Source organism: Podarcis tiliguerta, assembly GCF_965153285.1.
Source record: "Podarcis tiliguerta genome assembly, chromosome: 16".
Taxonomy (NCBI): domain Eukaryota; kingdom Metazoa; phylum Chordata; class Lepidosauria; order Squamata; family Lacertidae; genus Podarcis; species Podarcis tiliguerta.
The window spans coordinates 26,583,591-26,603,671 of record NC_139549.1 but is presented as its reverse complement, the minus strand read 5'-3'; the positions used below and the strand labels follow the sequence as shown (position 1 = coordinate 26,603,671).

The window sequence follows — 20,081 nt, the reverse complement described above, 5'->3', positions numbered from 1 at the left end:
CAACCAAACAGTCAAGTCACCTGACATTATAATAAGCCAGATGATTGACAGGTGGGTTGTCCTGCCCATCTCTCAAATTCGGTTGCGCAGAGGTTCCAAAGCCCTTGGCGCAGGGGGCTTTGCTACTTCAGTAACACAATGAAACTACTATTCAGTTTGCAATGAAACTACTATATAAAATGATGTCCCCCCCACCACCAGTTTAGCCGTGGTTTCAGTGGAAATCTCTTGAATCAATGTGGCTTCCGCCAGCAAAGGGACATCCATGAGCTCACTTTAAGCTCCCAATTCTTCCTTTGTAGCCACGCCAGGATTTGCTCCATAGTTCACATCATATATGATAATTGGGTGTGGTTTTGGAGAAACAGCCTTTTGAGCCCAATGGAGAGGCCTAGTAGGCCAGAGCTAAGCCACAGGCTGGAGTTTCCCGACCCCAGAACAGGGGTGCCATGTTTGGGAAGGCTGCCATAGAAAGGTTCATTAAGTGAGTCATCATTTAACGATCATCGCCTTGCAGCCCACTTAGTTTCTCGTCAACACTGGCTCTACAACCCACCATCCATTTCCAGCAGCAAGGTCAAATATATTTTCCTTATCTAATTTTAACTTGGAGCTGATTCAGGGACTTTGCGCAGGGAACACCCTCCAGGAACTTGATCTCGCTGCTATTCGTGTTTACACCAGGTGGGGCTCAGCAGACCAGTTCACCTGGTCACCTTAAGAGCGAGGATGGGCAGAAAGGAAAAGTCCATCATATGAGTTTTTTCATGGGAGGAGGGGAGGGGGAAATCCAAGGGGTTAATGGGCGTCATCTTCCACTCCACCCCCATCAGTTCCTGGATCTTTTAAAACTCAGCCGCAGAAGGAAAACCTGGAATGCTACTGATTCTGCTGCAGCCAGAATTGCAGTTGCTCTGCCTTCACCGCCATGTGTGTGACCCCAGACCGACCAAGATAATGAAGATCAAATGGGTGTAACATGGGGGGGGGGCTGTCCCATGCACGCTGTGGCCGCCCCCCAATGTTCTTGGCAGGATTCAGCCTTGTGGCCAGAGTCAGCTCATGCAGAAGTGTGATTTGCATGAACTGGCTTCTCCATGTGGGCGCTCTCCACAATTTGTGCAGCCCATACTGGTGCCTTCTGGATGTTTTGGTCTATGACTCCCATCGTTCCCAACCAGCACGGCCATATTGACTGTTCCAGCATGGCAGGGGCGGTTAGGAGTTGTAGCCCAAAATGTCCGTGTTGGGCTGGAGCTGATGGAACTGGTAATCCAGAACTTCTAGAGGGTCATCAAAGGCAGGTATAGAAGTTCGCAGTATTGATTTGAGCATGGAAGAAGAAATGAACTTGCTTTCATTTTTAATTGTGGGGGCCATCTCCTGGGGTAATTCCCTTTTTACCTGCCACAGTTAAGTTAGTATCTGGCCATCTTCAGCATTAGGAGACAAAACCTGATTCTCAAGCGAGCTAGACTTGTATTCCCTGAAAAACAAAAAGTTAAAAATAAGCATTCAGAAAACTCGTGCTTTTCCCAAATGATTTCATTGCAGAATGAGTTTTTTCCTTATCTAATCTCTCTTACTTCCTGCCTATTAGCAGGAAATTGCCAGCCTCCATGGAATAAGCTCAGAGACATCTACATCCCTAGAGCAGTTGAAACTTCAAGAGGTATTTCTTAAACACTGTTTATTTTTTTAAAAACTTCTCTATTTTTAGTATATTTATCTGCCTTTGCAATGCTTGACAGGAAAGCACTGGAGTTTTCCTTTATTATTATTATTATTAACAGCGCTCTCTGATAATCTTAAATTGTATATTTAAAGACATTAACCTCTTAAAATTTGAAATGTTTAGTTTCCTTCAAAGCTGATTGTATTGTCTCTTGTTTTCTTTTTCTTTTTAGTTCTGATTTTAGGCTTTCTGGACTCTTTCTGTATTTCTCTCGTTCTCTTTGAAAGAATTATTTTTGCCAGTCTGCTCAATAACTAACTGTGATCAAGAATGAGCTCCATAATGCCTGGCTTGAAAAAGAAATAAGCAAATTAAACACAGCAACAAATCACTTGATACCTGTTTTTGTTTCCAGTGAGCTGCGTGGCATACTGGTGACAAAGTAGACTCAACCTCTTGGGACTTTGTTCTGCACAAGCTCTACCATGGAGCTTATCATAGCTGTCAACTTTTCCCTTTTCTTGCGAGAAATCCTATTCGGAATAAGGGAATTTCCCTTAAAAAAAGGGAAACATTGACAGCTATGGAGCTTATGCAGGAGAACTTCCCAGCAGGTTGTTCTGAAGTTCACTCCTTTGGCGTCTTATCCATGAGTAAGGCTTGCTGTGTTTCTTTGTTTTCCTCTTTATAGCTCTGAATGTGCCTGTTACTTAGTCATTTTGAAATTATACCTGAACACTTGTCCTAACAGCCCAAAGATTTATATATTTTAGTCTGCATCATAGGAACTGCTATCGGTTTCCCACAGGTAATCACTTCCCTGGTTGTGTTGGGGAACTACAACTTTCCTCTCGTCCATTGGTTATGCAAAATGCACTTTTAAAACCACAGTGGGTGTCGCTTGTGTCGGAACCCTTTCTAAAGTCTCTGTGCCCAGTTTATTTTTTGCTAAATGAAAGCTGCCCCTGTTTTGCTCAGCGCAATGTCCAAGTGGTTATATTTTGAATTTTATATATCTGTTTCTGACTTAACCGCTTTTTGTAATGTCAGAGTCATTTCTTAGTGGAATCTATTCATGGGACAAACCACAAATAATTTTGTGTTTTTTATTGCGGTGCTCTGGTCTGGATCCTGCAGGAGGAGGCAGAAATTTCCTCTTAGGGCCTTGCCTATTCACCAAGGGACCTGACCTAAAGTCTGTTCAGACTAAGAGAAAACAGTGATCTTTCTTCATTTCTTTCCTTTTTTAGAAAAAACAGAACTTGCTTATGCAATGAAGTCTCTCTGTTAACGCCATTCTGCATCATTAACTGTGTAATGCTGATAGGGAAGGGCCATAGATCAGTGGTGAAGTTTTCACCTTGCAAGCAGAAGGTCCCAGCTTCAGTTCCCCAGTAGTATCTCCACATAGGGCTGGAGATGTTCTTTGCCTGAATCCATGATGAGCTGGTACCAATCAGCATGGATGGACCAATAGAGCCTGACTCCATATGCGGCAGCAACTTAACACTCCTGATCATCTTCAGAACTCTAGGATTCAAAGGAGAGCAGGGAATCCCTGGCAGATGTTCCTGTTGTGGAACTTCTTAGCCCTTTCTCCTTCTGCCCAGAAGAAGAGATGTGTTTGGGCATTACAAAGGCAGCCCTAGTCTAGGATCCAACATGGGTGTTGGATGCCGTCACACGGGCACCGGAGGGAGCAGGATGTTTAATAGGGAGGGGTTGACCTCCATGCTGAGCAGGGGTTTTCACTTGTAGGGATTCAAATTGTGCCCCATAACCTTTTCTGCTTCTAAAACTCCTCTGGTGAGAGTCAGGCTTGCATGATACGTATTATATATGGAAGAATTCTGAAGCTTGCCTGAATTACGCAAATGAAGCCATTTCCGATTGATATGCATAGTCTGGTCTATCATTTTAGTGAATTTCCCCCTTTTTTTATTCTGCTGCTGCTTATACTATAGGGAAACACTGGAGGCCCGCTCTCCACCCTGCACATACACTTGCCTTAGAGCCATGAGGGCTAGTAACGTGGCTCTTTTATTTATTTTTGTGGAAAGTGAGATTCGCAGGAAGCTTAACTCTGCGCACACAATGGCCTCTCCCGCAGTGGCTTTCCTGCACTCCCTCTGAATCGTAGCCCTGGTGGCTTCTCTAGAACGACCTCTCGCCTCCCCTGCTCTTAGTTTTCTCCGCTACTTGTGGCTGTCATATTCCCTCTTTATTCCTTCTGCCTTCCCACCCCTACCTTGCCTTGTGTGTGATCTCCCCTATGCCCAGGAGTTTTGCCTTTCTCCATCTGGCCCGGGGGCACTTTCTGCTTGGCCTCTCTCCTCCACCACCTTCCCTTCCCTGCCTGCTCCCATCTTCATTTGTCTTTCCTTACCACAGCCTCAATACTGCTGTTTGAGGACCTCTCCTCCTGTCCTTCCCATCTTCTCCCTCTTACTTAGATCATGATCGTCCTGGTAGAACCATCTAGCACTTCATTGTGGGGAGCATATAGTGTTTGGGAAGAGTTAGTGAAAGAGCGCTAACTTGGGGAGACCCAAATGAGCCCTGGCTTCTTAGAACAGCCTTTGCCAATGCGGTGCCCTCCAAATGGTTTAGACTACAACTCCCATCAGCCCCAGCCAGTGCAGCCATATTTGACTACAGCTCCCATCAGCCCGCAGCCAACATCCTTGTATGATGCCGCAGCTGATGGGAGTTGTAGTCCAAAGCATCTTGAGAAGTCAGTCTTAGAAAGTCAAAAGCAATGCATTGCATTTATCCTCTTCAAAGTGCTGCAATCTAATGGAGTCCCCAGGGCAACTTTGGATGCTGTGACTTTGTAGCATTGGTGATTTAAACTGCTCCCTCTGAATAATGGATGTGCTCAGATGCCCATTCTAATCATGGGCACTGAGTTTAAAATTTAGTTATTGGACGCTTATTTACAGGCCAATTTTCTATTTTAAATGTTCCAAGTGGCTTACAGAAGATTAAAAAAGAACAGCGAGCAGCACGGAAGGCCATGAATAATTAAGATATCTAAAGAAATTCTAATGGCAGGGGAGATCAATAAAACTAACTTAAATTAAATTTAAGCACTCTGGGCTGTCACCTCCCTGGTCAGGAGCTCTGGAGTTGCTCCAGCCCATATGTGGAGCTCATCTGCCCGATTCTGCTTCTCTCTTCATTCTGTAGAGGGGAGCCCTCAGTAGGATGTGGAAAAGCCCTTCCGGATACCACAGCACTCTGTGTTGACCTGAAGTCCTGTGTTTGCAAGAAGCTGATGGGTTAAAGCAACCTCGGCCAAGCCAGGGCCCTCCAGATGTTTTGGACTACCACACGCATCAGCTCCAGCTGAGGCTGATTGGACTTGTAGTCCAAAACAACTCCCCACCAAGCTGGGGATATGCCCTAAAACAGCATCTGCTTGCTTGCTTCTTGAGCTGGGGTGCACTTGGCAAAGCAGGGCTTGACTCCTCAAACGTTTCTGCCATCGTAAATGAAGGTGCTGGAAGCCTGCTTGTTGATTTCGGTGCCCCTCTTGAAATCAATAGCCTCACGTCACCGTAGTGTAAACCTTAGTAGCGGTGTGTGTCTGCCTGCCTATGCGTGTGTTCGTGTGTTTAATGTGGGTTTTGCTGCTCTCCACAGACCTGCAACGCCTCTTTTGCCACCCGGGACCGGCTGCGCTCGCACCTGGCGTGCCACGAAGACAAAGTCCCGTGCCAGGTCTGCGGGAAGTACCTGCGGGCGGCGTACATGGCCGACCACCTGAAGAAACACAGCGAAGGACCAAGCAACTTCTGTACCATCTGCAACAGAGGTAATGAGCGCAACTTCTTGCAAAGCGGGCAAAACGAGAACCCACAGGGCGAGAGAACTTGGGCAAAAGGCTTCTCCAAGAAGAGAAGGAACAGCAGGTTTTTTGCAGCTGGCGTCAGCAAAGGGTGAACCGCTTGGCTCTTGAGTCCCACTAACAGTGGTTCTCAACCTGTGGGTCCCCAGATGTTGTTGGACTACGACTCCCATCATTCCTAGCCAGCATGGCCAGTGGTCAGGGATGATGGGAGTTGTAGTCCAACAACATCTGGGGACCCACAGGTTGAGAACCACTGCGTGACTAACACATCCGTAGCTGGCTGGCCACATGAGCACAAGTGGGACTATCACAGGTCTCTTGCCTCAACTCTCACACCCACTCAGCCACATCCCCTTGGCTAGCCTGGAGGGCCAGGTGGTGTAATGGTTGGAGTAGGGCCTGGGAGACCAGGGTTCATATCCCCCCTTATCCATGTGAAGATCACTTGGGGGCCAGTCACTGCCTCTCAGCCTAACGGACCTCACAGGGCTATTGTGGGGATTAAATGAGGAAAGGGAGAGCCATGTACACCATCTTTTAACGCCTTGGAGTAAAAAGGTGGGGTGTAAAAGCAGTAAATGAATAACACGTCTCTGCTGACCATCAAATTCTGAGGGATCAAATCATGAGGGGCGTAGAAATTTCTTGGAGCAGTCCAGACTATCAGCTAGTCTCCCACACCCCTGATTCCTTTCCCTGAGTAAAAACAACACTTGGAAGTACCTGTGGAGGTCAGAGCCAATTCACCTCAGTAGCTGAATGGTGTTTTTCCATCTTCAGATTAGGAGATTCCCAGACAGAGAGCAGGATGGTCCAGGTTATCAGAAATGTGGGGTCCGAAAAGCGAATGAAGTCTCTTGGGATAGGGAGGCAAGAAGGGGCAAATTCCCACCCAGTGCTAAATACCCGCAAGACTCCAAAAGCAAACCAGCGGGTTCTCATCAGAACTTGGCAGGGGCACCTAAGCCCCTTCCCAGGTCCCATTTACAGTGGTGCCCCGCAAGACGAATGCCTCGCAAGACGGAAAACCCGCTAGACGAAAGGGTTTTCCGTTTTCAGAGGTGCTTCGCAGAACGAATTTCTCTATGGGCTTGCTTCGCAAGACGAAAATGTCTTGCGATTCTTGAGGGGGTTTTTCGCTCCCCACCCCCTTTTTCTAAGGCACTAAGATGCTAATAGCCTTTTAGCAGCTAATCCGCTAATCCCTTAAGCCTTTAATAGCCGCTGATAGCCGCTAAACCGCTAATAGCGCTAATCTGCTAATAGGGTTGCTTTGCAAGACGAAAAAACCGCTAGACGAAGAGACTCGCAGAACGGATTCATTTCGTCTTGCGAGGCACCACTGTACCAGCATTTTAAAACGGGTAGGTGCCTGATCCTTCACACTCTCACACGTGTGTGTGCTTTGTAAGGGTTCTTCGCACATTATTCTGTACCTGGGTACAGATAGCCTGTATTTGGGTTCAGCTGATCGGGAGACAGAGTCTACAGGTGTTCATTTTAAAAGGCGCCACCTGTTTTCTCAGGTGTGGGACTGTTTCTGCAGCCTGTCTACGTGGCCTTAGGATCATAGAATTGTAGAGTTGGAAGCAACCTTCCAAGGGTCATCTTGTCGAACCTCCTGCCTTGATTGTGGGTGGCTTGTTCCCATCAGATATGAGCAGCCTAGGGCTGCTCTGGAAGTCTATAAGAAACAAAAAAATAAAATTTAAAAAAGTGCAGTTTTGAAAGGTTCACTCCGCTATCTGGATTTGGAATGGTGCCTAATTGTATCTGAACAGGCAGAATCCAGCTGCTTCATCTAAGGAACCATCATGCAAAATTTAGTTTAAAATTTGAGTTTTGAAAGACTCAGTCCGCCATCTTGATTTTAAAATGCTTCCAATTACTGGAGGCAGTGCATAGCCGTTGTGACAAGTTGCCGTTGAATTTTGAATCATATCTGTAGCCATCACATAAAAACGGAAGTGCGTCTCCACAGATAAATACATAAAACCATACAGTAAAGGTAAAGGGACCCCTGACCATTAGGTCCAGTCGTGACCGACTCTGAGGTTGCGGCGCTCATCTCGCTTTATTGGCCGGGGGAGCCGGCGTACAGCTTCCGGGTCATGTGGCCAGCATGACTAAGCCGCTTCTGGCGAAGATGGGCAGCCAGTGCTGCTGTTTAAACAGTGGTGTCACGTGTTCTCGACCAGAAGCTCCTGACAGCATTCTGGCCACCCCATTCTGCACCAGCTGGATCTTGAGAACCAGACCCAAGGGCAGCCCCACGTAGAGCACATTATAGCAATCCAGCCTTATGGCTCCAGTCCATGAAACTTCTTGGGAGGTTGTCCAGGAATGTGCAGAGTACCCCCCCCCCCAGTCTGCTGATGACACCCCTGATTTGGGGAGAGGGGTTCAGCTTGTAGTGTATGGGGTGGCTCACATTGTCTTAAATACATTTATAAGCTAGTTTGGATACTTGTGGTTTTGGGAGGTTAATGGGGAAGGTAAGGCCTAAATGGGGCGCGGGTGGCGCTGTGGGTAAAAGCCTCAGCGTCTAGGGCTTGCCGATCGAAAGGTCGGTGGTTCAAATCCCCGCGGCGGGGTGCGCTCCCGTTGTTCGGTCCCAGCGCCTGCCAACCTAGCAGTTCGAAAGCACTCCTGGGTGCAAGTAGATAAATAGGGACCGCTTACTAGCGGGAAGGTAAACGGCATTTCCGTGTGCGGCTCTGGCTCGCCAGAGCAGCGATGTCACGCTGGCCACGTGACCCGGAAGTGTCTCCGGACAGCGCTGGCCCCCGGCCTCTTGAGTGAGATGGGCGCACAACCCTAGAGTCTGTCAAGACTGGCCCGTACGGGCAGGGGTACCTTTACCTTTACCTTTAAGGCCTAAATATTTTTTTGACAAGCGAGTAAGTAAATGAAGCAAATAAAGACCCTTTAAAAAAAGTGCAAAATAGCAGAATAATGCCCCAGGAGCCAGAATTAGATTGTGTAGCCCCATCGGTTACAGTTTTTGGGAGGCTGGACAACACAACATAAACCCGTCAGAGCAACAGACCACTGCAATTATGGCAACTGCAGAGCCAGGTGATTGTTGCTGCCTTGGCTGCAGTAACAAAGATAAATGGATTACATCTCAGATGCAGACTGTTGGGGGAATCACATTTTGCTATTTCTCTCTAGAAAAAATGGAGGTGCTCCTTTGCTAGTACTCTGGCTATAAAGGAATGAATAATACATTGGGGTTTTATGTTTTTTCAGAAACAGCAGCCATATTCTGCCAGGCTAGTCCAGGGGTAGGGGAAACCTCAGACCCGGGAGGGAGGCATATGTGGCCCTCCAGGCCTCTCCTTCTGGCCCTTGGGACTTTCCCCAGACTATAACCCTCGCTGGCCTTGCCACACACCCTCTTCAGGTGGTTTTTGCCTTGCTGGGATGAACTGCTTGAACTGCAGTCATAGTTCTTTGCTTGTCTGGATGGAGGGTGGAGTGGGGTATGTATGTGCCAAGTGCATGTAGAGACCAGCTACCCGGGTAGAGACAGCGTGGCGCAGTGGTTAAAGTGTCAGGCTAGGACCTGTGAGACCAGGGTTCAAATTCCCACTTGGCCATAAAGCTCACTGCATGTGACATTGGCCCAGTCTCAGTCTCGCCTACTTCACAGGGTTGTTGTAAGGAGGGGGGAACCATGTATGCCACCTTGAGCTCTTTTTTTGGGGGGGGGGGGTAATAATATAACAAATAAATAATACTGCACAAAGGTAGCACTTAAATTTGTTGCTCCTCCCTGCCCACCACTGACATGGTTCCCCCCAAAGGGAATATGGCCTTTGGGCTTGGGAAAGTCCCCGACGTCTGCAGCAGATCAGCTTGTTGCTTCACATGATCGTATAAAGTTGTAATCATGCAATACTGTCACCATGTTGTGGCCTGGGAGGTAGAGAGGAATAGCCCAGTTCTCTCAGAAGCATCATTGTTTGCATCCTGGTGCCTCCTTTCTGTGCTGGTTGGGTGTGTTCCTCTAGAATGCTGGGCTTGCTTACTTGCTACTCCTCAGGGCAGCCAGTCCCCAACCTGGTGCCATCCAGATGTTTTGGACTACAACTTCTGCCAGTCCCCGCCCCAGTGCAGCCGTGCATTCTCATCCGCAGCAAGTTGAAGAACCGCTGCCCAAGCCCCTCTCTCTCCTGGGCAAGGAAATTTCATTCCTCCTTCCTGTTTCCTTCCACCCCGTCCAAATCCACCAGAATAGGCAGCCTGCTCTCAGCCCAGGTGAATCGAGAAATAAGCATCCAGGCTGCCAAAGTGGCCTTCATACATTTATTTAAGATCTCCTGGCCTCCTTTTGCCCTGCCCTCTTTTGCAAGCCATATTTGGTAGATTGCGGATTTGTTTTAGGAACTGGGCCAGCTGAATCCTACGGGGAGCTCACTTAACATGTGATTTGCTGCAGGAGAGAAAAATATTCAAGCCTGTGTCCCGGCCAACCTGATGCCCTCCAGATGTTTATAAACTACAGCTCCCTTCAGCACCCAGCCAGCATGGCCATATTCAATTTTTATCCATTCGCAAAAGATTCCATACCGCCTGCATTAGGAAGAAGTAGCAAAACATCGTGTAGGTGTAAGATCAGCAATAAACTAAAGATGCATTCATAAAGCAACATTGAAATACCTTGTAGTGATGCAGGAACCGACAGATGTTATAGCTTGACACCTGGGATAACTCACATCAGTAGAGCATGCAACTTTTGCTCTCAGGTTCATGGGTTTGAGCAAAAGATCCCTGCGTTGCAGGGGGTTGGACTAGATGACCCTCGTGGCCCCTTCCATCTCTACAATTCTGTGATTCTGGAGAGCATCAGGCTGCCATGATGGCTGGGTCTTGACATGGATCCTGGAGGCTTCTTCGTTCTTGCTGAGTATGCACCACCTACTTAAAGCACATGGCTTTCCTCCCAAGAATCCTGGGAACTATAGTTTGCCCTGCATAGAGACACGATTCTCAAGGCCCTTAAACTACAGCTCCCAGGATTCTTGGTGGGGCGGATGACCCATGTGCTTTTAACTGTGTGGTGTGTATGCAGCCTCCTTCTCTATGACCTCACCTGTCCTGTGCATAGAGTCCCTGAGGCTTCTCTTTTTAAGTCACTTTGAGGAATCTTTTTGTATGGAGTGACAAAGAAATGGAGTATGGTGATAATAATAATAATTAATAGCCTTCTCTCCCCACCCCGGTAATTTCTGGGTCTTCATTTGCGAGAGCTCCAGAGGCCCGCTGCCTGCCATGTTGAGGCCTCCTCCTCTCGCACGGCGGTGGCTGGCTTTGATCTTGGTTCTTCGGGCGCCCGTTCTCTCGCAGAGGAGCCGAGAGGTGGAGGAGGAGGAGAATCTGGCAGCGGCTAAGCGGAGCGAGGGGGAAAGGCAGAGAGGCATCTGTGTCTGTCCTGGCGGCAGGATCTCATCTCCTTTTATCTTGTTTAGGTTTCTCCTCTGCCTCCTACTTAAAGGTCCATGTTAAAACCCACCACGGTGTTCCCCTTCCCCAGGTCTCCAGACACCCGGAGCCCATCCCGAATGGGGGAGCAGCGTTCCACAGCGTCAGGACCTATGGCATCAAAGGCAAGCGACTCCCTGCTCTACACTTTCCGTCTCTTGACGTAGGACCTTGTTGGGTGCTGGGGAACGGGCGGATAAGGGAGCGCTGTGGGGGGGGCGGGTAAGGTGCCGGTCAGGAAATCCACCATGTTCTGTTTGGGAGAAGGGCACAGCTGAGTTTTCCCTCAGCTGCCCCACTTCAGGCTGCAGGCTTGCATGTCTGAACACTCTCCCAAGAGCAACAGCAGTAACTCGCCCATCACTGCATGGAGAAAGCTAAGCACATAAGCAGGCTCTCCCACCAGCAGCAAACAGCCAAGTGGTCTTGGGACACCCGCTAGCAAAACAATCACTTAAATCATTAATGCCATCACAGACCTGTTCAACAAGATGGAGCAAGATGCCAAGAGTTGCCCCCAGCAAGCAGGATTAAAGATACCCTGCCTCCAAACTTGGCCTAGTAACCATTGATAGCTTTCTCTTCCTCCAAGGATCTGACTAATCCCCTTTAGAAGCCACCTAAACCTCTAGGCATCCCTATATGATCCCATGGCGGTGAGTTCCATAAGATCATCTGCCATCCTGCTGGCCTCCAGACTTTTAAGGACTAAAACTCCCATCAGCCTGAACCAGCTCAGCTGGGTTTTCTGGGAGCTGTAATCCAGAATATTTGGAGAGCAAATTAGGAAAGGCTGCACAGTGTAATGGTGCAGGGAGTTTTGTCTAGAGGAGTTGCCCTAAGCTCGACTGTTTCGCCTGTCCGACTGTTCCCTTCTCCACCCCACCCATGCAGTGAGGCTCTGAAGTCCAGAGTTACAAACCTCCACCGGCCTGAGGTAGGACAGTTTAGGGAAAAGTTACATCTCTGGTTTGCTGGGTCTGGCAACCCTAGGAGAAATTTCTGGAGTTACTGAGAAAGAGTTCTGTTTTGATAACTGGGAGAAAGGCCCATTAGATGGTGGGAGGAATTTAACGTCCCCCCTCCTCTTTCACTCAAGGCTTCAAAATTACATAGTTTTTGGATACATTCTCCGCTTGCCCCTTTATATATTTCCATCCCTTTGAGGCTTAGGCAGGGACCTTTGCGTTCAGGAGGTGCAATGGTCATGTAGCCTCGTTCCCTCCCTGCTTAAGATGGTTTCCCTCTGAGAATCATAGAATTGTTGGGTTGGAAGGGTCCTCTAGTCCAGCCGCCTGCAGTGAAGGAATCACGGTTTAAGAATCCCTGACAGAGGGCCACCCAACCTCTGCTTAAATCCTCCAGTGAAATGAGAGTCTTGAGGGGCTTTGTTTGTGGAGCAAGGCTCAAGAGTGCGGCAAGCCTCAGGCCTGTTTCTCACAAACATGGCCAACATGTGGCTAAGCAAGATGGGAGCCATCTCTGCATAGTAAACACCATCCCTGTGCAAGAATACTGGCACGTCAGGGAGGTGGTTAACCTGGAACTCATGACTGCTTCTTACCACCGATGAGCTAGTTTCTGTGTGCAGGAGATGGCTCTGTGTGGATAGGTGCTCAGCCGCATGAGTCCTGGCCAGCAGTCTGAAGTGCTCTAGAGAGCCAAGCACCAGTTTTGGGTTTGACTCAGGGAAGATGGAGAAGATAAGATTGGTGGATGGAATGACTGCCCAGAAACTTAAACCCAATGGGCCGTCATTTAGACTCCTCTGGTTTAGGAAGAGGCTGTAGCTTGGCATTGACTCACTCGTTCCCCCATCCATCCCTCCCTCTCTCTCTCTCTCTCTCTCTCTCTCTCTCTCTCTCTCTCGTCACATTTACACTGTACATTTAAAGCATTATGCTACCACTTTAAACAGTCATGGCTTTCCCCAAAGAAGCCTGAGAATTGTAGTTTTTTACAGGGCTCTGAGGAGACTCACTCTTCCCCCTCACAGAGCTGCAATTCCCAGAGTTCCCTGAGAAGAGGGGATTGGTTGTTAAACCACTTTCGGAATTGCAGCCCTGGGGGTTCTCACAACTCTCAGGACCTTGAAAAAACTACACTCCCCAGGATTCTTTGGGGGGAACCATGCCTGTTTAAGTGCTTTCATAGTGTTGAAATGTCTGGTGTGAGTGTGGCCCCTCTCGCACATATACAAAGGGGGCCTAGCCAGGAGGTCCAGTTAGGGTGGTCTACGTATGTGGCAGCTTCTGTATGTCACAAAGGGTAGTGTAGGGGTAGTTAGATAGATCTGACCTGGAAGGGGACCACAGTCCACCTGGACCTTCCCCGGATGTGCTCCAGCGGAATAAATCCCCCTCTTGCTTCAATGGGCCTTGCCCAGAATAACATCCCAGCAGTTTGTGACGCCATGTGGGTCAGTGCATGAGGATATTGGGGGGTGGGGTTCCACTGAAGGAACCAGAATGCCTCTCAACAGCTTTGCCTCCTCCCCCCCCATAAAGAATCTGTTCTGATTTAGCTAAAAGTTAATGGCTCGATTAGTATTTTTTTATATAAGGGATAGCTCACAAGCTGCATCTTGGTTTGTGGGTGGAAGTTGGGCTTTCATGCGTACGGTCCCAGGAAACAGCCAAGACCATAAGGAAGCGTCTTTGGGCAGGGGTTGCTGGGACAACACAGGAAGCTGCCATATTGGTCCATCTAGCTCAGTACTGTCTACACTGACTGGCAGCAGCTGTCCAGGATTTCAGGCAGAAAGTCTCTCCCAACCCTACCTGGGGGCTTGAACCTGATACCTCCTGTTTGCAAGGCAGACAGGGACAGCCCTTAAGTGAGTCAGGGATTCTCCTTCCTAAGAAGCTTTTAGCCACTTTCATCTCTCTTGTGCTGATGCCAGCAGTCTGGTTTTGGTTTTGAGCTGGAGAGAGTAGCGAAACAATGCTTTCGTTGCACTTTCCGAGACCACCCCTGTGGAAGACGCTTGCAAGGCTCTGCGTGGCTCTTGGGTTTCTTGAGAGATCCTGAGATGGGCCTTCCCAAAAGTGCTTTCGCTCGGCCTTCGCTAGCCTGGTGCTGTCCAGCTGTTTTGGACTTCAACTTCCATCAGCTGCTGGGCTGATGGGAATTGTATTCCAAAACAGCTGGAGGAGGCACCAGACTGACGAAGACTGCTTTTGCGTTAGGTGGGGAACAGGATCAGGCTCATTCTATATCCAGAGGATCATGATTCCTAACAACTACGAGGAAAGGCTGGGATGTGTCTTGCTGGATTGAGTGGAGCCAGGGGGACTGAAATTTGGTTGGATCTCTCCCCCCGCCCACCTGCCATGACCCTTCATTTAAGGTCAGGCAATGTTGCTTGGTATTAGGGAGAGTCTTTCTGGACTTGACTCACCCCCCAACCCAGATATTGAGGCAGGATGATGGCAGGCGCTAGACCTCATGCCGGTTCCCCAAGTAGCTTTGCAGTCTCATGAAGTCCTAGACCCATTGCGTTGGAAGGCACCCAAAGAGTAATCTAGCCCATTCCCCTGCAATGAGTCCAGGTTGGAGCTTCACCATTGCGTAAGGCTCAAAGAGGTGAGCCTACCTGGCCCAGCACCCCAAACCCATCCCAGCCAAGGCTTCCACTTTCCTTGGAAACTGTTTTGTAGGGAAGGGAAGAAAGACATGAGATTACATAAAACTAACATAAATGAATGAGGACAAGCAGGCTATAGGGAACCTTGATGGGCTCTGCCGGCCTGGCAACCCTCCCAACATTTTGCACTACTTCAGCCCAGAGTCACACGGCTGTACTGGTTGGGAGTTGTAGTCCAATGTAGGGCACCAGGTTGGGGAAGGCTGAGCTAGTCATTTTAGTGTAAGGTTACCAGATGTCCCTGTTTCCCAGAGACAGTCCCCAGATTTACAAATCAGTCCCCTGACAAAATCCATCTAGTAGGAAGTTGAAAAGTGTCCCCGGATTCATTGAAAAAAATCTGGTAAGCTTATTTTAGTGGGTTTACGTCCACACAGCTGGACTGGGAAACTGGCAGGTTGCAAAGAGGTTCAGACGGATACTTTGGGATAGAGAGGGAGGGGGGCTGTGGCTTGACCTTTAGCATGGCAAATCCACCGCAGGGGTCTAAAGAACGTGCCTTTTTTCTTTTTTTCTGTCTCCCTAGAAGGCCAGAAATGCTCACCTTTGGATCAGATTGAGAGCTCGGATTCCTACGGAGACCTCTCGGACGCCAGCGACCTCAAGACCCCCGAGAAACAGAACGCCAACGGCTCCTTCTCCTCCTGCGACATGGTGGTCGCCAAGAATAAATTGGAGTCGGAGGGGGATAAGAAGTACCCTTGCCCCGAATGTGGCAGCTTTTTCAGATCCAAGTCCTATCTTAACAAACACATACAGAAAGTCCATGTCCGCTCCCTGGGGGCCCCCTTAGGGGACTTGGGCCCTGCCCTGGGCTCCCCCTTTTCCCCACAACAGAACATGTCTCTCCTGGAATCGTTTGGGTTTCAGATTGTCCAGTCCGCCTTTGCCTCCTCCTTGGTGGATCCAGAGGTTGACCCACAGCAAATGGGGCCGGATGGAAAATGAGGCCGGCTCCCACCTTGACATAGCGGCTGTCTGCTTTGGGTGTCTTAAGATGGCTGTGGGCAATGTGTGGGAGCTGACAAAAAAATCCAGTTTTGTAGTGGGGAGATTTTTCTGTTTGAATTCCTTTTAGGTCCTCCCTTCCCTTCTCCCCGAAATCTTCACCGGGGGGCAGAGAGTGTGTGCGTGTGGTGGGGGCCAGCTGCAGGGTTATCACCTGCACGGCAACGAATAGAGGGGGCAGCCTTTGGGGGCTGCACCCCATGGCAGGGCAAAACTGCGCCAAGCACCCAGAAGGTCTGTGGGCGACCCCAGCTTGGAACCCCACGGACGAAAACTAAACACCCCAAAGGCTGGTTGGGGGAATGTTAAGAAACCCTAGTTGATCTGGCAGAGAATTAGATGTGTGTCTCTCCTATCCTTTTATTTTGGTCCTTCATCCTTCTCTGCCTCATGACCCTTTCCTAAGATTCGCATTGTTAGCATCGTCGTCTGCTCATAAAAGCACATACCTGTGAGGTATCTAGTAGGTAGAGGTACCATTGTTCTTTAGGAAGAAAGGAAGAAGAAGAAGAAAAAAGCCACCAGAAAACGCAACTTACGAAAGCTTTTATTTTCTTTTTTGAAGAAGTCGAGGATGCTGTTGCCAGAGGCAAGGGAGTTGAGGGAGGGTGCCCGCTGTCTGGCCCCACCAGATTCAAATCAGTCCTTGGGTGCAACCAAGCAGCAAAGTTCTCCTGAAAGTGGTGGGTGGGTGTGGGGGAGGTCAGGCAGGTGAGGCTACCCAGGAGCAAATCTCCCACTCATTCCATTGGGGCTCCTTCAGGAGAATTTTAACTCAGTTTTATGCTGCTTTTTTTTTCTAACTCGCTCTCGATATTCTCTCTCTCTCTCTCTCTCTTTCTCTTATTATGATTCTGATTATTACATTTATGATTTTAGGACCTGTTGTAGTGATTTGCTACTGAGAAGCCCTTTCGAGGGAATTATACAGAGAGCTCTTAAAGCAGCTGTCATGTTAGGGTTAGTATTAATTTTTTTTTTTAGATGTATCATAATTAATAATAAACTTGGCTAGTTGATTGTTTTTAAGTCTATGGGATAATATAGTTATGCAAAACGGAAGAAAAGGGGAGGGGGAAGGTTAAAAAAAGAAGTAAAGGCAAGAGCCACACACTCGGTTGGCTGATGCATAAAGACCCCAAAAGATGAAATTGATCGGCAAAAACGATTAATTTTTCTGTACTATCAACCTGTTTAGTGCAAATGAATTATAGAGTTCAGAGTGATTAAAAAAAAAGAAAAAACAATTTGATTGGACTGCATTAAAGAAGTTAGAATGGTTACTTTATGCCCCTTCTTTTTGTCTGGTTTATTTTATTTTATTTTAATGTGGGCAACGTTTTGGTGAGGCATATGGAAATTTTCACTTTGAGCCTGCTCTTAATTTCGCAAGAGGAAAGGAAAACGGCGCTGCTTTTCGGAGGCACTTAAGCTGCGTCCAAGTCAGGTGTTGGGTTCAGAAGTTGGTTGAGCCGATGTAATATTGAGGGGGGGGGAGAGGTGCATGATCCTGCTTGAGTCAAGCAATTCGAGTCAAGTACCTCGAGGACTATGAATGCGACCTCCCGGGCAGGACTGGAACTTAAGAGGGGAGGGGTGTTATGTACTGAGTTGAATAGGATCCAAACTGCAGCAGTCTGATTGGTCCTAGAACAATAGGATCCAAACTGCAGCAGTCTGATTGGTCCTAGAACAATAGGATCCAAACTGCAGCAGTCTGATTGGTCCTAGAACAATAGGATTCAGAATGCAGCAGTATGATTGGTCCTAGAACAATGCAGCAGTATGATTGGTTGGCAGGAACCACCCAATCATGCTCCAGATATAAGTGAATCCACAACCTGATTGGCTTACAGTAGAATTCCAGAATTAGCCAATCATGTGCAGCCCATTGTGTAAAGCAGATACTTTGAGGGGACTTCCATTCATTCCTCCTCACCACTATGAGCTGAATAAAAGAGCATGAAATCACTTTGCGAGCTGACTGGTCAAAGGGGCAGTCGGTTAGGTAATTTATAGGGCCTTAACTTCCCCACTGAAATCAATGGGGACATAGAACTGTTCTAGTTTTGCTACATCACATTCCCAATACAGTGGTACCTCGGGTTACGTACGCTTCAGGTTACAGACTCCGCTAACCCAGAAATAGTACCTTGGGTTAAGAACTTTGCTTCAGGAGAGAAATTGTGCTCTGGCGGCAGCGGGAGTCCCTATAAGCTAGAGTGATGCTTCAGGTTAAGAACGGACCTCCGGAACGAATTAAGTACGTAACCAGAGGTACCACAGTATTCCTAATGGGTGAGCACAGCAAAAAAAACAGCCACCACCAAGCCCTAGTGTTATACTTGTCTCCTTGAGATGCAAATAATAGGTTCTGCTGTTGTTCTTAACTGGATGATTATGAAGGTGTTCTCTGTTTCACAAAAAATAGAGCTTTGGCGCAGATAAAAGGTCACCAAAATGGTGGAGCGTATAGCTACCGTTTTTGTTAGAATCTGCACATTCAGGTTGCAGCAGTTGCTGGTAAAATGGTTTCTTCTCCCCCCCCCCCCCCCCAAGAAGTGGGGATCCTTGCTAGGGCAAGATGCCAGGCATTTCTGTAAAGACATGCAGGTAATGGAACGTAAAACAAGCTTGCTGGATCATGCCAGGCACACATATAGTCCATTATCCTCTGCTCACAGTGGCTACATAGATTCCCCAATAGGAAGCTGTCAGGGAACTGCCATCAGTGCCGGAGGGAGAGAGCAAAATCCAGAGGGATTCCGGAGAGCGTCCTGGGATTGGGAGAGGCAGCCCATCTTCTGGGGAAGAGAATCAGCGTAGCACCAGTGGAGAAGGGGGGGGCAGATGGGGGAAGCGGCGAGGCGGTCCCATGACTCCTTGCCGGGGACCAGCGGGGAGAGTAGAGGTCCTCCGCTGCCTACGCCCTCCTTGCGCAGAAGGCTTTCGCGCAGAAAGAGTAGGAGGAGACTAGGCGTCAAAGAGCTTCTTTGCTGGAAGAAGTTTAAGAAACGCCCACTGACGGATTCTGCCAGCGATTGAGACAGCCACGGGTGAGTGGCTGTCCAGACAGAGAAGGTTCACTCAGGCAATCCAGCCAGGTGTTTGCACCGGCTTACGCACGAGCAACCCCTAGGACCATTACAGCAGCCTTCAACCAGGACCCAAGCAGAGTGCAAGAGCCCTCTCACCTCCTGCGGTTTCCAGCAACTGGTATTCAGCAGCATTAAGAACAAAAGCAGAGGCTGGTGGATCAGACCAATGGTTCATCTAGTCTTACATCCTGGTTGCACAGTGGCCAGCCAGATGCCTGAATGGGAAGCCTGCAAGCAGGACCCTAGAATAGAATAGAATAGAATAGAATAGAATAGAATAGAATAGAATATATTATTTATACCCTGCCCATCTGGCTGGGTTTCCCCAGCCACTCTGGGCGGCTTCCAACAAAGTATTAAAATACAGTGGTCTTTTAAACATTAAAAGCTTTCCTAAAGAGGGCTGCCTTCAGATGTCTTCTAAAAGTCTTCTTTGACATCTGGTGGGAGGGCGTTTCGCAGGGCGGGTGCCACTACTGGGAAGGCCCTCTGCCTGGTTCCTTGTAACTTTGTTTCTCTCAGTGAGGGAACTGCCAGAAGGCCCTTGGAGCTGGACCTCAGTGTCCGGGCTGAACGATGGGGGTGGAGATGTTTCTTCAGGACCGAGGCCGTTTAGGGCTTTAAAGGTCAGCACCAACACTTTGAATTGTGCTGGGAAACATACTGGGAGCCAATGTAGTACAGTACCCAAGCATAAGAGCACTTTCCCCTCCTTCCCACAACTGTTATTCAGAAGCATTTCTACCTCCAACCCGTGGAGACAGACCAGAGCCATCACAGCTAGTAGCCATTTATAACCCTATCCTCCACAAATACGTCTATCCTCTTAAAGCCATCTAGTTTCAACAGAGGGGTTTATGTGTCTGTCTTGTGGGTATGATGCCACAGTACCGCCTAACACAGGTGTGCGTGTGTGAACAAGTCCACAAAGGTTCTAGATTCAGGTAGGTAGCCATGTTGGTCTGACGCAGTCAAAAAATATAAAAAAGAAATAAAAGTATCTGAAGAAGTGTGCATGCACACGAAAGCTTATACAGTGATACCTCGGGTTACAGACACTTCAGGTTACATATGCTTCAGGTTACAGGCTCCGTTAACCCAGAAACAGTACCTCGGGTTAAGAACTTTGCTTCAGGATGAGAACAGAAATTGAGCGGCAGCGGGAGGCCCCATTAGCTAAAGTGGTGCTTCAGGTTAAGAACGGACCTCCAGAACGAATTAAGTTCTTAATCTGAGGTACCACTGTACCACAAACAAACTTTGTTGGTCTCTAAGGTGCTACTGGACAAATCCACAAAGGGTTAGCAGTGAAGC

General features: G+C 48.4%; 1 protein-coding gene across 8 annotated transcripts in view; it reads left to right on the top strand.

Moving 5' to 3' along the window:
• The window catches only part of PATZ1 (POZ/BTB and AT hook containing zinc finger 1), a gene marked incomplete at its 5' end in the record, with an annotated part of 32,067 nt that extends 15,110 nt beyond the window's left edge, over window positions 1-16,957 (top strand). The window contains 4 exons of one of the 8 annotated variants that reach the window (XM_083417675.1): window positions 1,604-1,672; window positions 5,321-5,492; window positions 11,003-11,140; window positions 15,188-16,957. In XM_083417675.1, coding sequence (XP_083273801.1) covers window positions 1,604-1,672; window positions 5,321-5,492; window positions 11,003-11,140; window positions 15,188-15,609 — 801 coding nt within the window. In that variant the 3' untranslated portion in view covers window positions 15,610-16,957. Of the gene's footprint in view, window positions 1-1,600; window positions 1,673-5,320; window positions 5,493-11,002; window positions 11,141-15,187 lie in introns of all 8 variants that reach the window. The other 7 variants (XM_083417676.1, XM_083417674.1, XM_083417681.1 and 4 more) reach the window with 7 other exon arrangements.
• Between the last annotated feature and the right edge of the window lie 3,124 nt (window positions 16,958-20,081).